This window comes from Gymnogyps californianus, chromosome Z (genome assembly GCF_018139145.2).
Source record: "Gymnogyps californianus isolate 813 chromosome Z, ASM1813914v2, whole genome shotgun sequence".
In the NCBI taxonomy this organism is placed as follows: Eukaryota; Metazoa; Chordata; class Aves; order Accipitriformes; family Cathartidae; genus Gymnogyps; species Gymnogyps californianus.
In genome coordinates, this window is record NC_059500.1 from 55164481 (window position 1) to 55180410 (window position 15930).

The following is a 15930-nucleotide window of genomic DNA, read 5'->3' on the forward strand; positions in this document are numbered from 1 at the left end:
TAGAGAAGATATTCTACTTACGATCATATCATCCTTACCATAAAGAGATCAAATTCCTCCTCACGTCGAGCAATCATCTGATTCAGAGTCTCATCATCAGGAACTTCATCTTCCTCCTGGTTACAGAGATGGATAAAGGTATCACAAAGAAGCTACACTGCAACTTGAAGTAACAGCCTCCATCAGGTCAGTGTTGCACTGGCCCTCCTTCGTGTGAAACACTCAAAATGAAACTAGAACTTCTAAAGTGCTCAGCAATTCAGAAGTAACGCAAAACAGACATAATTAGAGAGACGATTGGGACTTATTACCACCTTCATAAATTGAGAATGAGGAAATGAGCAAATATGCAACCAGGAAATTTTGGGTTGTGGTTTTCCTGGGTCAGAAGCACAGTTAGTGCTTCAGTTAAAATATATGCATTTCCGTTCTGTTGTTCTACAGTACTGCCTCAGAAATACCATTCTGCATTATGAGGTCTTTGCTGTCAAAGCAAGAAGAATGAAAAAGTCCTGGTTAAATGAAAAAAAAAGAAACATGTCATGCTGGGAAAAAACCCTGCTGAATCCCTCTTTCTCTTGACCATTATCTGCTTAAAAATTGAGACGTGAACCTCTGACTTCAGACAAAATGAATTATTTCATAAAAAGTCCTTGGAAAAACAATTTAGCACTGTAGAATTCAACTAAAAATGTTAAAGCTGAACAGCTATGATACCCATTTTAACACAACCAGAGTCCACAATGTTGTTTCCCTCCCTCAATTATTTTGAAAGCACATATTTCAAACATGACAACAAGTCAATCTAAACAATAAAACTACAGACTGGTTCCTACATAGGGCTTACTGAACCTACGTTACAGTATGCTGCAGACCTAGAATTTTTCATGAAAACTCATGTTTTGTACTCAGTGAAATGGGAGTATAGAATGCTGCATACAGCACCCAAAAAACTAACATTCTGTAGCTTGCTTTCTTCCCAGAAATAAACAGAAAAGGCCTTTATCTATATCCACACATCTTATTTTCCCTCCACTGGTAAGATTTCTACACCTCAGGAAAAAATACAGTTCTTATTAATGCAATTCCCAACAAACACCTCTGTACCTTAATGTACATATAATTTAAATTTTAACACGAAAAAAGCAACTGGGAAAATTATAGAGAGCTAGTTCTCCTCACTTCTAGTCACTGCTCCTTCAATGTTCAAGAAAAGGAAGTTACCTAGTTACACACACAGAGAAAAAAAGAGTACAGATCCCTTCTTATGACCAGTGAAGAATGTGACTCTCATGAAAGTTTCACATGCTTCCTATCATCTCAAACAGAGCAACTTGTGACTTGAAAAGAATAAGGGATCCACAGCAGAAGCTGTAACAACAGTGTCCGCATCATCTGTGGTTAGTCTGAAAAATCCTGTTGCCAACAAGGTAGGCTTGGTGGAAGAATTTATAAACACCAATGTGAACAAAAAATGCCTCCATGAACAAGTTACTTCTAATCACCTGTCATACATTTCTATTACTCTAATACATCTTTCTAAACACACAGAAATTACCTCTTTATCTAGTACTGCTAAAAGAAAAAACAGAGCAAAAAGGAGAGGAAAGTAGAAAGAAAAAGAAGGGGAGTTTTGATGCTGAATTTACGAAAACTACTAAGAAAGTACAAATAGAATATGGTGCTCTACATACAAGTGCAAAAAGCTTTGATATGCGAGTTTAAAGCATGCTTAGCATGGGAATATTTAACTAGATGGTCACTAAACAATCTCTTTATTAGATGGGCTAGTCCATATTTGCAAGTCAAAGTTGTTTTGATATTAATAACTATTAACAGAGAGATTTACTTTTTCTTGTCAATCTCTCATTTGATACTCAAATTTTGTTTCCAGTGCTGTTGCAATGAATCAGCAATGGCTCACCAGTGCAGGACGGTGCAAATTCAATCCCTCTTACTCCCTCAACAGTTTCAGTATCGGGTAAAGTTTGGCATAGTCTCTGTTCACAAAGAAATTTTACTTGAAAGCTTCAGCTTCAGGGTGACTGTTAGGAGTCAGACTGCAATATCAACACTTGCTTTAAAGACTGATGCTGGGTTATGGCAAGCAAACCTTGGTTAAATCTGTGGTTGCTTCAGAATGTCAAACCAAGTGTACTTGAACAACACACAAGCAGCAGATTGCTCTGAAGTCATCTATGAAATAATGCATGTCAAGTAGGCCTGAACTACAGTCCTGACTTTTGAAACACTTTCAGATAAATACTTTCTAGGGCTTTGAAAACATAAAAAAATTATGACCATTTTAAAAACAAATCCACAGGCTTACTGAAAATTTCTATTGGTTTCAAGTTCATCTGTCTACTCATATAGATGGTGTTGGCTGATTGAGAACTACAGTTTTACTTAATCAAAAATGGTACATATACATCATCCCATTTCTACATTCACACCCAAAATAAAAGACAATTACTGATAAAACTGCTTGTCACTCTTCTTTCATTTCTTATGAAAAATACTAAAACAACAATACAAAATTCTACCTTAATGATGTACTAGCTTTTTTTAAATGCAAACAAGACAAAAAAACCTTCGTGTTCACACAAAAGTTTTAATTATTGAAAAAGTACACTCCTTGGTCTTTGAAACTTTACACTGCGTAATGAAGGATGCCTGTGAAACACAGACTATAGAATCCTCTTTTCTTTCAGCGTGCACCATATTCAGATGTACAAGGCATACTCAGAGGCAATATTAGGCTTGAAATCTCTGCGTCTTTAACCAGTACAGGATGTTTTCAAGGTGGGGAAACATCACTGCAGAATGCAATTTTTTTGTGTGTGCCTTCAGTATAATTGATACGTTTATACACTCTCTCCCAAACGTGGCTTTCATCCAAACACTGAATTTTGTTCACATTAAGAGAAGAGTCTGCAGTGACAGGCAGAAGAAGGGGCTCATCATTCCACAATCACAATTCCAGAGAAGAACACAACGAAAAGACAGAGACATACAGTCAGTGATTCTATAACCTCACTTCCAAGCTGTTTTTAAACACCTAATTGTGTCTTGAAGAGGAAGTGGTAACCAGAAGTCCAGGTTGGACACAGCACCAGAAAGAAACGGTTATTTTGCTGGCATGCCCTAAGCCCAAAGCACATCAAAGCAGATCTTAACTCTTACCCAGGATCCAAAAGACGCACAGTAAGCAGAGTCTTTCATGATTGAACCTAGGTAGTGCTAGTCGCTCAGCACGTCTGAAAATCAGATTACCTAGTTTAACATATAAATTGGATTTAGGAACTGTTTTATAATCTGTTTTGGAAAAAATCTTTGAATATAATTTTTTGCCAAAACTATGAATGCCTAATGCCACACTAAGACTTAATCATAATCATTACATCATGACCATTACATTATAACCGACTACTGTGACCAAAAAAAGAGAGAAAAATGAAGTTTTTCTTTGCCTGGATGGTAAGAATATGATGACATTTCTAATTTCAAAGATGACAATCTGTAACTGATGAAAAAAATGACTCAGTACTTCCTGAAACATCCTCTTACTGATTGTTTCTACCTTACCTCATTTTCTTCTTCATGCTCCAGTATAGCCTGTAGGAAGGCTCTCCTTTCGTGGCTTGAAGATTTCTGATCAAACATTCCAGCCTGAATAACTTTTTGATCTACGTTCAGCTTATACTTTGCAGCAGCAAGTATCTTCTCTTCCACACTGTTCACAGTGCACAGTCGCAGGACTCGAACTTCATTCTGCTGACCAATTCGGTGAGCTCTATCTTGGGCCTGCAAGTCCTATTAGGCAAAGAACACAGAGAGTGATTTATATTTTAAGTGTGCTACAGAAATTGTTCTCTGCTCAAAGGACATAATAATGCTGAATTCTTTCTGGTATAAAAAGGAAGTACTCAAATGACAGTCCACCACAATTCACGTGGTTCATTCCTCATTGTTCTCTTTCCCAAAACTTCATCAGACCCAGGTAGGGGGAAAACTGAAAGGAAAAATCATGGACATGCTCCGTACAGTGTAAATGCAGTAAGCCAAAAACTTCTTGAAAGCATGTGCAGTGACTGAGAAGGGCTGATGCATTTATTTTTTCCCTTCTATTCAAAGCTCATGGCCTTCCAAGCCAGAATGAACCCTAAAGTAAAATATCCCTTGACTGCAGGAAAAGAAAGCAACAAAATTACTAGGAAAAACATACATAAATTTATCTACTAAAGGCTGTTGCTAACTCTTAAATATGTTAACTAAAAATTATTTGATCTGTTGAATTGGTTTTTAAATTGGAATATTTGTGTTAAAACAGCTTAAATATGATCTTCCTGATTGAAAGTTCATATATACAAGACTGTGAATCAATGTAACTATTTTTTAGTCAGGTGATTGTACTTAGAAATAGTGGAAGTAAAAAGTACACTGCAGCTCATAGGTAAAGAGTTTCTTTTATTAATTCAAAATCTAATCTATTTTCTTTGGGGAAAAGAGAAATCCATTAACTCCTATAAATGAAGTGTTTCTACTTCAGTGTAGTCAGATAATGAAGGCTACTTAACCTCAGAATGCTATCACAGTTTTGTGCTACCTCACAACACAGAAATTTCTTAATGTAGAGAAAAAAAAGAAAACAGGCAATGAGTTTGCCTATTTCAGTCCAGCACCTTGCTGTTCCTACTGTTGTTAGCTCTTCTCTCCCACAATTTCCTTCGCAAGTGCTACATACAATGCATCTGCTGCAACCTGAAGGTGTATTTGAAGTCTGCATTAACAGTGAAGATGAAGCTACTATATGAATTTGTTTATATAATCATTATCAGAAGCACAGGAAAACAGTGAAGCAAGGAAACAGAAGGTTTTATTTCTGGAAATAACAGCCCTGAAGTGCTACCCCTTCCCCGACCCCAGCTATCCCCTTTTAGCACACTGCTTATTAAAACGAACAAAACACTTCCACCTGCAGGAGAAGAGAAACTGCATGCATTGAAAAGGAGGCTCAGGGGAGACCTTATTGCTCTCTACAACTACCTGAAAGCAGGCTGTAGCGAGGTGGGTGTCAGTTTCTTCACCCAGGTAACAAGTGACAGGACAAGAGGAAACAGCCTCAAGTTATGCCAGGGGAGGTTTAGATTGTCTATTAGGAAAACTTCCTTCACTGAAAGGGTTATCAAGCACTGAGCAGGCTGCCCAGGGAAGTCACCATCCCTGGCAGTATTTAAAAGACATGTAGATGTGGCGCTTAGGGACATGGTTTAGTAGTTGTGGACTTGGCAGTGCTAGGTTTACGGTTGGACTCGATGATCTTAAGGGTCTTTTCCAACCTAAATGATTCTATAAGTCTATGATGTTGTAATTTAGCAATCTGTCCACTGAATACTCCAGAAAATATTCTGTAATTTTTACTATGCTGCAAGGATTTCCAACTGTTGAAATATACAGAACTCTGCATTAAACTTGTCTGTGAAAGTGACCTAAAACCAACCAAAAATACAAAGAATAAAGTGCTTTCTGAGCTTCTTTTAAACCCTCTAAATAGAATTGCTCTGAATTTCTTAAATCTTGCTTTAAATTGGTCATCATGGCATCTATGGGAGTACTGCCTTGAAAGTTCCATGGAGAACTCTTTTTAGTCTCACTTCCCTTGCTTTTACATGTGGCCATTGACTGTGATGTGATTTGCATCTATTTGCCCAATAGCCGAAAACACAGACATAGCTACGTACTTCCAGAGATATCTAACTTAAGTTCTTAAAAAAAAAAAGGGGGGGGGGCACTAAGTGACAAAGACTTCAGTTACCTCTTCTGGCTTTTTTACATCAGCTGAAGGGGTTTGATACCCTCTCTTCCTGGTGATCTGTACTCACTACTACCCACCCACACCAACAGCGTAAGTTCAGTGTCTCGGGCCAAGACTGCTGCACTCATACGGCCACCAATTTCCTGAGACAGGCAGAGCTCTGCACAGCCTTTACTAAAATATTGCAATCTACCTACTGAAGACTCAAAATGGGGAGTTACTTACTAATGTCCTAAGGGTTAAAGAATGAGTACAGCTATACAAATGAAGCAGGTCTATAAGGGCCCTAGCTCTGAGGATTCCCTGAGACTCAGATAAAATACATACACAGACACACAATTACTTCACTGATTCGAACCAAAACATTTCTTGATTATAGCAGTTTGCCTCAGTAGTTCCTCTGAAAGCAGCATTTTATGACTTACCTGGATCTATTCCTTTCATCCCAGGCTATACCCCCAATTTAAAGAAGCAACCCAAAAAAGCATCATGAATTCTTTGCACATTTCATAAAGATAAGTAAATAAAAATAACCTGGTGAGGATTCCAGTCACTATCAAAGATGATAACAGTGTCAGCAGCCTGGAGATTTAAGCCTAGCCCTCCAGCCCTTGTACTCAGCAAGAAGATAAAGTATTGTGACCCAGGTTCATTGAACTTCTTCAACAGAGCAGCTCGATCCTCTGATTTTGTTGTGCCTGAAAAGAAATTTTAAAAAATACCCTATAACAAAGATGTGAATTGAAATAATATAAATACAATGTCAGTTGCTAAAGGTACATGTGGAAGGGAAATTTTAACTCACTTGGTCTTTGCCATCTCTGCCACATTTTCCATAATACAGAATAAACACTGGCCACAGATGTTTTGGTCAACTGCCTATCACATCTAAGAGGCGGACTTCTAAATACCTCTTTTAAGTACTTCTTTTGACATTTCAAAAGTGGACTTTAAAATGTTGGCTAACATTGTTATACTTTTTTATGACTCACATAAATTTAAATTGAAGTTACTATACACAAACAGAAACGACCTGCAGTTTTGATTAATGTCTTCTGGCCACAACAGCATCTAAATATTTTTAAAAGTTACTTATATAGAGATTTATCAAAATGTCAGTGTCGGCCTTCAGAGTCATAATTAATACAAAAGGATTGAAAATTCTTAAAATGTGTTGTGGTTTAACCCCGGCTAGCAGCTAAGCACCATGCAGCCGCTCCCTCACTTCCCCACCTCCCCCAACTCCCAGTGGGATGAGGAGAAGAATCGGGAAACAAGGTAAAACTCATGGGTTGAAATAAGAACAGTTTAATAATTAAAGTAAAATATAATACTAACAAGAATAATAATGAAATATCATAATAATTGTAATGAAAAGGAATATAACAAAAAAAAGAGAAATAAAACCCAAGAAAAGACAAGTGATGCACAATGCAATTGCTCACCACCCACTGACTGATGCCTGAGCAGCGATCCGCCCCTCCTGCCCAACTCCCCCCAGTTTATATACTGGGCATGACGTTCTACAGTATGGAATATCCCTTTGGCTAGTTCGGGTCAGCTGTCCTGGCTATGCTCCCTCCCAACTTCTTGTGCACCTGCTTGCTGGCAGAGCATGCGAAACTGAAAAATCCTTGACTTAAGATAAGCGCTACTTAGCAACAACTAAAACACCAGCGTGTTATCAACATTATTCTCACACTAAATCCAAAACACAGCACTGTACCAGCTACGAAGAAGAAAATTAACTCTATGCCAGCCGAAACCAGGACAAAATGTCTTATCTTGAGGGTGATGGTGTACAATGGCTGAGGGAGAGCAGGCAAGGAATTCAATGATGGTGAAAATGTAGACAAAGTTCTAAATAAAAACCAAGCCCTGTGCACTCTGGTGACTGGATGAATGTCATGTATTTCAACAACAGTCTGTATGGATCACCTTAGCCTGGTCCACTGTTTGCCTTATCTTTTTCACACTTCTGTCTGTAACTGAAAGCCAAAGAAAGTCTGCTATTTTTATTCAGGTATCAATATATGTACAAAAGATGAAGTTTTTCTGTCACTGTGGTGGGTTGACCCCAGCTGGCTGCCAGACGCACCCCCTCCACCCCCCTCACTCCCCCTCCTCAACAGTAAAGGGGGAGAAAATAAGATGGAAAAGCTCCTGGGCTGAGATAAAGGCAGTTTAATAAAAGCAAAAGTCATGCATGCAAGCAAAGCAAAAAGATAAATTTATTTACTACTTCCCATCAGGAGGCAGATGTCCAACCGCTTTCTGGAAAGCAGGGCCTCATAATGATTACTTGGGAAGACAAATGCTGTGATGAGGAATGTACCTGCACCCTCTTCCTTTCCCTCAGCTTTTACTGCTGAGCACGTTCCTTTGGTCAGTTTCGGTCAGCTGCCCTGGCTGGGTCTGGGCTCACCCTCAGCATACTGGCCTTGGGGGTGGAGGGGTGGTTTGCAGAGAAAGCCTTGACACTATGCAAGCACTGCTCAGCAATAGCCAAAACACTGGAGTGTTATCATTGGTGTGTTATCAACCCTGCCTAGCCACAAATGCAAAGCACAGCACTGTATGGTCTGCTAGGAGGAAAGTTAACTTCATCCCAGCCAGATCCAGTAAAATCACACAGCCAAACTGCTGGCCCACAGAAACCCATCCCCTTAAGAAGCACATGGCTTGGGTAGAAAACACTCTATGTGAGAAGACAGCTGGATAGAATCTACATATATATTACATTCCAGCATGGAAGGTATCTGTCATCACAAAACTGGAAAAGAAGAAAAAAGGGTTCATCTCACTAATTTAATGAATTACCTGCAAAACCTTAAAGAAAACAAGGACCTGTATTTACCATACTGCGTATTGCCATAGACATTCTAGCATGAAAAAGAATTCATTTTAAAATACACAGCGTAAAGTAATTTAAAACATTTTAAATGTAATATAATTCATCTTTCTTGAATGGAAGCATTAAAACACCTGCAGGCCAAAGGTGCAAGGAAGGTTTTGTTAGCATGGTACTATGTTCTTCAGCCAGTTTTGACAAAGACTTCCTGTGGCACAGTGAGACAGCTCATTTGTGTCTCAGTTTCATTACTCCATTTTACATTTGAGGATAACAGTGTTTCAAGTTTATGTTCATTAATATTTGTAAAGGACAAGAATACTCAGTATTACTTTTTCTTCCAAATAAAGCATGAAACAGAGAGTCAACTTAAAACGCCGTTCTTTATATTTTTCATGCTGGTCTTTATATTTTTCTTAAATCATTGCTTTTCTATTAAAAAAGTACTCTGATAAATGCTGCTGGCCCTATGTAATACTATAATCTGTGAGATAAATACATTAAGTAAAAAAAATGAGTATTTAAGAAGGTCAGTATGAGGCAGAGATCATCAACATGGAAGAAGGCCAAAATGGAAACTTCTTTCAACGAGCTTTAAGCCTCAGATGGGATATGCTGGTTTTAGTTATTTTCCTTTCAATATTACTCCATTATATTTCTAAACCATCTTTTCATTCAAAAGGTAATAAAACATATCTACATATAAAGTAATTGAGGCTACTGACCCTCCTGTGAAATTCAGGAAGAAAACTACAGGTACAACTTTACCCATCACTGAAATTCAGCTATCCTGTCGAGAACAGCAGCTGAACTTTAAATAGGTACAAATTAATTAATTCCATTGGAATCTAGGCAAAACACTGGCATTATCTCTCATCATGAGAATACTTTCAGGCAACTTAGATACTGACAACTGATTGGGACCTTGGATTTTAAACCTTGTTTGAAAAAGAGATCAGCCCCTAAACATCAAATCTCTACATAATCTGCATTCCAGGAACAGACCTGACTGTTCATCAAAACAATCCCTCGACCACATGGTTTGCAGGTTAAACAGATGAAAGAAAACAGCCAAAGAGCCAGGGAGATGGAGAATTACTTAGGATCAACTCTACCAAGAGAGGCAAAAGTACATCTTGCTCAGCATCTTTTCTGTAAGAACAGGGAAAATTCTAGTAAGCTGCAGCTTAAGGGTCTACTGCCATAACTTCACGATAAATACCCTTGCAGACTCTTCCTTCATGGATTTGTCAAATCATTTTTTGTTTACGCTTTTGTATAGTCACATCACAGCACTGGTGTGCTAGGAAGACACTAGGAAGAGAACCCAGGTCTCCCATGCCCCAACTAATGAAGCATGCTACCTCCTAACTTATTATTTATCCTTTTTTTTCATTTACCATCGAGACGCAGGTAAAGGAAATTTCGAAAGGCAAAGTAGTCTTCCATAATGGTCATGAGTGATGTCATTTGACAGAAAAGAAGCACACGATGGTTAGTAGCTCGTAACTTTGGTAGAATACGATCGAGTAGCTCAAACTTCCCTGAGGCTCGATAAAGTTCGGCTCTGTTGAAGAGAAAAAGCACAGTAAATACCAGAATGAGCCTGCATTTAGAAAAGTTTTTAGTCACTATCATGTCAGGGTGACATAACAGAGAGATTAATTTACGCAAGATATACAAGACTAATAGCATTTTCCTCTCTTTAAAATTGTTTATGTTGATTAAAATAAAAAATAAACACCCATGTGAATTCCTGTTTGGAAAGGGTTTTTCTTCAATTACAAAAACTGTGTGGACTTTCAACCACACAGAATACCTACGTTTATGAAACTCAATTCTGTTTCATGATTTATCAAAACAAACATTGCTTCTCAGCTAAATAAGCATTTTATCAGTTAAGACATTCACCTGCTAGTTTTGCTTTCAATTGGCATTTACTGCAGCTGTAAGTTGTATTCATCAGGCACATTAGAAACAATTCCCTTTCCACTCAACTACTATGCACATGAAAGTGAAATATTCCAAGCTGAACTAATATACAGACATAATGGGAGGAGTTTGACAGAGCATATACTCTTTAGCAATATAACCTTAGTAGTCCTGCACAATGTTTAGTTGCTTTGATTAGCTGCTCTTCTGCCTTCTATGCTATGAATTGCAAAACAGACTCTTAGCACTGAAATTCAAGTCGTAACTGAGAAAATGAATAAAAGTAAACAGGACGTCTAAATCAGCATCACAGTGATATGCTTTACAAAAATAAATTTCACATAACTTTTTTCTAACCTTGAGTCTGTACTGTCAAAATACGATTTATCATTAGCAACAGGATACTTAAGCGCACAAGATAGATGGCCTTCTGATATGTATACATATGTAATCAGCAAAAGACTAAATTGTTTAGGGGACAAGTAGTCTGGTATACTAGTTACAGAGACAAATAGTCTGGTATACTAGTTAAGGAAAAAAAAATAAATGTCATTAACACTTGAACAGGAAGGGGGGTCAGGTGGAAGATACACACCTTTCCTTTAGAAAGCATCCATTTCTAGACAGTTGCACAAAGAAGTGCCAAGAAAAAAATTTAAATCTATTTCATTTCAAATAATAAAAGAAATACTACTTTAATTTGGAATAAAGATGGTAAAGAGGGAAAAGCAGAAGGCAAAAGTAATAAGAAAGAGAAGAAAATCCCAACTGATATCTCTGAAGAGTCATTCCAATGAATTTCAGACGGTATCTAGGCTATTTCAAAGTAAGGGGAACGGAAGACATCAGTTTACAGTCTTCTCTGCCTGTCCTCCTGAAAGAGATGGAGGGTCATAAAAAGCTCATGTAACACTTCTAGTACTGTTATCTTTTGCTTTAAATATGTGCCCTGTGCCTCTGCTGCCTTTCTATAAACTGCTCGAGTTTGTTAGCATGCACCTTCTAGAAAAAGAATGTGATACATTAGTTCCAATACAACATTATGAACAGGAGGAAAAACTGAGAGTTACCCGTTGATGACACCATTTGAGTATCCTAAATGTTCAGCAAACGACTCCTGCAGAGTTACAAGCAATAAACAGATTGTTACAAACTACGTAATAACCCAAAATTACGCATTCTTATATTAATTAAATCAAATATATGAGCGATGGGATTTGAGTTCCACTACATTCACACTCTTGGAATCCACCTTTTAGCAACAGTGCTCTGCTTGACATTCTCCTGTACTACTATTATTTGAAATTCATGGTTTGGAGAAGTAACTTCTGTCAGCATACATTTTACCAGATTACAAATACAGTAGAACCTAATTAAGTTATAGTAATTACTGGAAGATGCATTTGCAAATTACTCAGTTTAATTAATTAGCGCACAAGAGAACAGAGAGTGAAAACTACAATGATAATACATCACAGTAGGTACTTAATTATTCATTCATAAATGTAGCTACATTCCAGATATTTACGACACTTTCTATCGTTCCAGATGTATTATTATATTTATGTACTTCGGGTCCTAATGAGAGATGCTACATAGTTAGTACATTTTTGCTGAAAAAACAAGGTGCATAGAATAGGACAATTTTGGTTGACATTGTAAAAGATTAGCAGCCTGCTAGTTACAAAGATCCTACACACACCATTTCAAACTAGTGTGTCTACATCGTAAATTAGGTCTAAGTAAAGATTAAGTTGCTCTGGAACATCTTAAATTAAAAAAAAATCATTTTTTAAAGACAGCGTCTCCACAAGATTAAATGCTTTAAAACTAGACCTCAGATTACCAATAAAAAGTCGGTGGTTGGTCCATTTGTTTCTAAAAATAAGAGACCGTAATGATCATGTTTTTCAAATGTGTCCTTTTCAGCACAAATGATGTGGACAGAGATGTCCTCTCCCACACACATAAGCTTCAACAGCAGTTTTCTGTTATGTTGGCCATGTGAATAAAAACAACGCTCAAAATCAAACCTGTCAGTCTTACCTCAATGTGTTGAAACATGTATGGGTGATTGCATATCTTTCTCAACTGCATGATGGTGTTCATTAGAGTTTTTGCCCCACCTTTTCCCTATGGGTACAAACAATGCAAATCAAATGATGAATCTAATTTCTTAGCTTATTAATGAAGTTTTTGAAAGATATTTTTAAATGCAGGCATAAAAATACTTCTACCCTAAACCTGAATACCACATCACTAATAAATACAAACCAAACCAAACAACAAAACAACAAAAAAACAGAAGCGAAGCTGTGCAGTTGTCTTGTTGCATAAATTCACCTATCATAGGGATGCTCTGTAATGAAAAAGGAAGACCTGGAAGTAATCCACAAAGTGCATTATGTATCTACCTGCAGTATTCACAGTGGGAAGCAGAGCATCTACTGTCCTGTATACTGCTTATTTATGCTGTTCATTATGAAACCATACAAATTCCATCAGGTCTGAACCCTCTAACAGGAAATGATTCTAGCCAGATGCTTTTCAATTCTACACTATATCCTCCTGTCTGTTAACTGGACAGATGGGTTTCTCCTTCCAGGCCAAGTAAAACACAGGGCCACACGCAGCCAAAAAGCTACAGATAACTGTGATACAAAATGAAATTCGTAGGACAAAAGTAAAGACATCAAACTACAAAATTACATTAAAAATACAACAGAGGAACATAAATCAATGTTTACAAAGTGCTCAAACTATGAAGATGAGTATCAATATCCAATGATAAGAACCAGCTTTGTCTGGAGTTAGAATAAGCACCAGCAAAGAAAAAAAACTGACTGCACAAAACAAGGAGGGTAAAATAAGATACTGAATAAAAATGTAACCCATTGTACCAATGCAACCTTGAAAAGGATGGTGGAAAGACAGCATGTGATTGCACTGCATCAGTAATACAAATATAACAGAGGGCAAACACAAACTGTTACATACCAGCTGTTCTGCAGTGTCTGTTCAAGGTATTTCACATTTATTATAACGTGAAAAGTGTATACACAAATAAGCTGATGAATGGCAACTTGTTTACTCTATATTAACTGGATCAAGTCGCATGATGGCATAATCAACATTTACTAATACGTAGTCTGACTATCTGGCTTTGAATCCTACTATTCTCTTAAAGAACTTTGTCATTAACAGATCTTGTAAGTATGAATGCAAGCATCCAGCCCTAGCTGGCCAAAACAAGACTTAGACTTAACTAGTAGCTCTGAAAGACGAGATCAATACCCTTCTGTAGCCAGCGCTGCCACAATCACAACTATTCAGGTATGTTATTGGATTAGACTTGGCCAAGGGAAATGCTGGGTTTTTTTCAAACATTGCCTGTTTGCAGAAAGACATTGTAACTACAGTGCATACACATAGTATCTTTTCCTTGTGACTACAGAGCATGAGCTGCAGCCTTGTAAAACAAAAGCATGTCTGACAGAGATCTCCTTTCCCATGACAGATACCTGCAGTAAGAGCCTACATACTAATTTTATGAAAACAGAAATCATATTGTTAAGATGTTTAATCATAATACATTGTTTCCTATATGCTTTAGCCTTTCTTTTGTACCTTCTTGTCTTTTTCAGAACCATCTGTGAGAAGGATTCCCTTAGCTTGCATGTGACGGTACAGGATCTTCTGAAGAGCTGACATATCACATTTGATCACATATTCCACCTAGTGTAAAAAAACAACAACCAACCATAAACACATTGACATAATAATGTCAATAGGATCTAACTGCAGGCTCTTGTCATCCTAAAACACAAACCAAAAAACTACTGATCTTTTATCTGTACCCTAACACCACATATGACTTCAGTCAGCAGCAATCCAACTGCAAACACAGCAATGAGTATCACAAAAGATTATCTGTGAGAGTCACAACTACTATGAGACAGCTGGATCCTAAGAAAATAACTGCAGAATTGCCAAACACATTTTTTTCTCATTCTGTAATTTTAACAACTTTTAAAAATAATTAAAAGTTCATTTTGTTTTATTTTATGTTCAACATGTAATTTAAAAACAACATTTTATGTTTAATAACCTGTGGACTTGATTATGTCTGTAAAGCATCATAAAAACATCAAGCAAAGCATTATACAAATACCATCATTGTATACCTAGCAAATAAGCATCCCTCATAGTGTCTAATGAGCATTATGCTTACCTAGGTTGGCACAGAAATATGCCGTTTTCTCAACATCAACTAAAAACACAGGGGATTAATCAGGTACTGTATGATCCCTACATTGTTTGACTTCTTGTTCAGCTTTGTAAAACTGTATTTATTAAAGCAGTTTTTGACTGCACACTACCTTTAAATCCAGTAATACAAAGACTTCATACCCCAATTTAACCCATTTTTTTTTATATTACCCAATTTCCAGATTACAGTCACTATGTTTTTAATAAGTTATGTAAAATAAAAAGTCACACAATAAAGCCACACTAGTGGCTAGAAACCTTTCAAGTGGTGACTAAAATAAAAAGCGTAAGCTTCCTAATGTTTAATAAATAAATGGAATAAAAATTATCAGGTTATTTTCTTCTCAGAAAGACAGGAGGATGAACTCATTGAAGAGGGGTGACTATTTCGTCAATGGATTCTTCGCCAAAATTTATAATATCAAATGAAACTGATTAACAGGCTTCGGTCAACAAGTTCAGTCCTCATGGTTGGACTAATGGCTTTTTTCGTAAACAAGTTAACAGAAACAGAAAGCAACATGGTCCTCTGAGTACCGGTGTGTATGTGACTTCAAAATCCTCCTCCTCCAATGCCTATTAATGGATTTACCAAATACAGTGGCTCTAACTGGCAGAAATTTTAACAGAAATAACGACTTCAGTAATATTTTTAAATGTACGTATGTTTCATTCTCAAATAAATGCTTCTGAGGATACTGAGGATCTGACATTTGAAGGAACAGAAAGTCACAACAGTAACAGTGTTCACAACATTACAAAGACGAGAAAGAAATTTTAAAAAAGCCTTTCCTTTGAGTACTGTCACTAAGCATCTGTACAGAGCTCTTCGTTCATTCAGCCAATGTTAGTCAGCTCATACCACAACTTACAAAAATTTAATTTTGGTACGGTTTTAACCCAGTTGACCTTAGCACCAAATCTTCCCTAGCATACGTTCAAATTTACTTTTTTATTTGGTTGCTGTTGTTATTCTGGGAAGGGTGAATGGGAAAAGTGATGCAGGACTGCAGAGGAGGATGGGGCGGGGGCGCAAGATGAGTTCCCAGAGATAAAAACAACG

General features: G+C 37.2%; 1 protein-coding gene across 2 annotated transcripts in view; it reads right to left on the reverse strand.

The window, feature by feature from the left end:
* Positions 1 to 15930, reverse strand: part of SMARCA2 (SWI/SNF related, matrix associated, actin dependent regulator of chromatin, subfamily a, member 2) — a 122112-nt gene that overhangs the window by 42320 nt on the left and 63862 nt on the right. For both annotated transcript variants that reach the window (XM_050912489.1, XM_050912490.1), the window contains exons 21-27: positions 14226 to 14333; positions 12645 to 12731; positions 11669 to 11715; positions 10067 to 10233; positions 6350 to 6513; positions 3586 to 3813; positions 39 to 116 (exon numbers count right to left, since the gene is read on the reverse strand). In XM_050912489.1, the coding sequence (XP_050768446.1) occupies positions 39 to 116; positions 3586 to 3813; positions 6350 to 6513; positions 10067 to 10233; positions 11669 to 11715; positions 12645 to 12731; positions 14226 to 14333 (879 nt within the window). The remainder of the gene's footprint in view (positions 1 to 38; positions 117 to 3585; positions 3814 to 6349; positions 6514 to 10066; positions 10234 to 11668; positions 11716 to 12644; positions 12732 to 14225; positions 14334 to 15930) is intronic.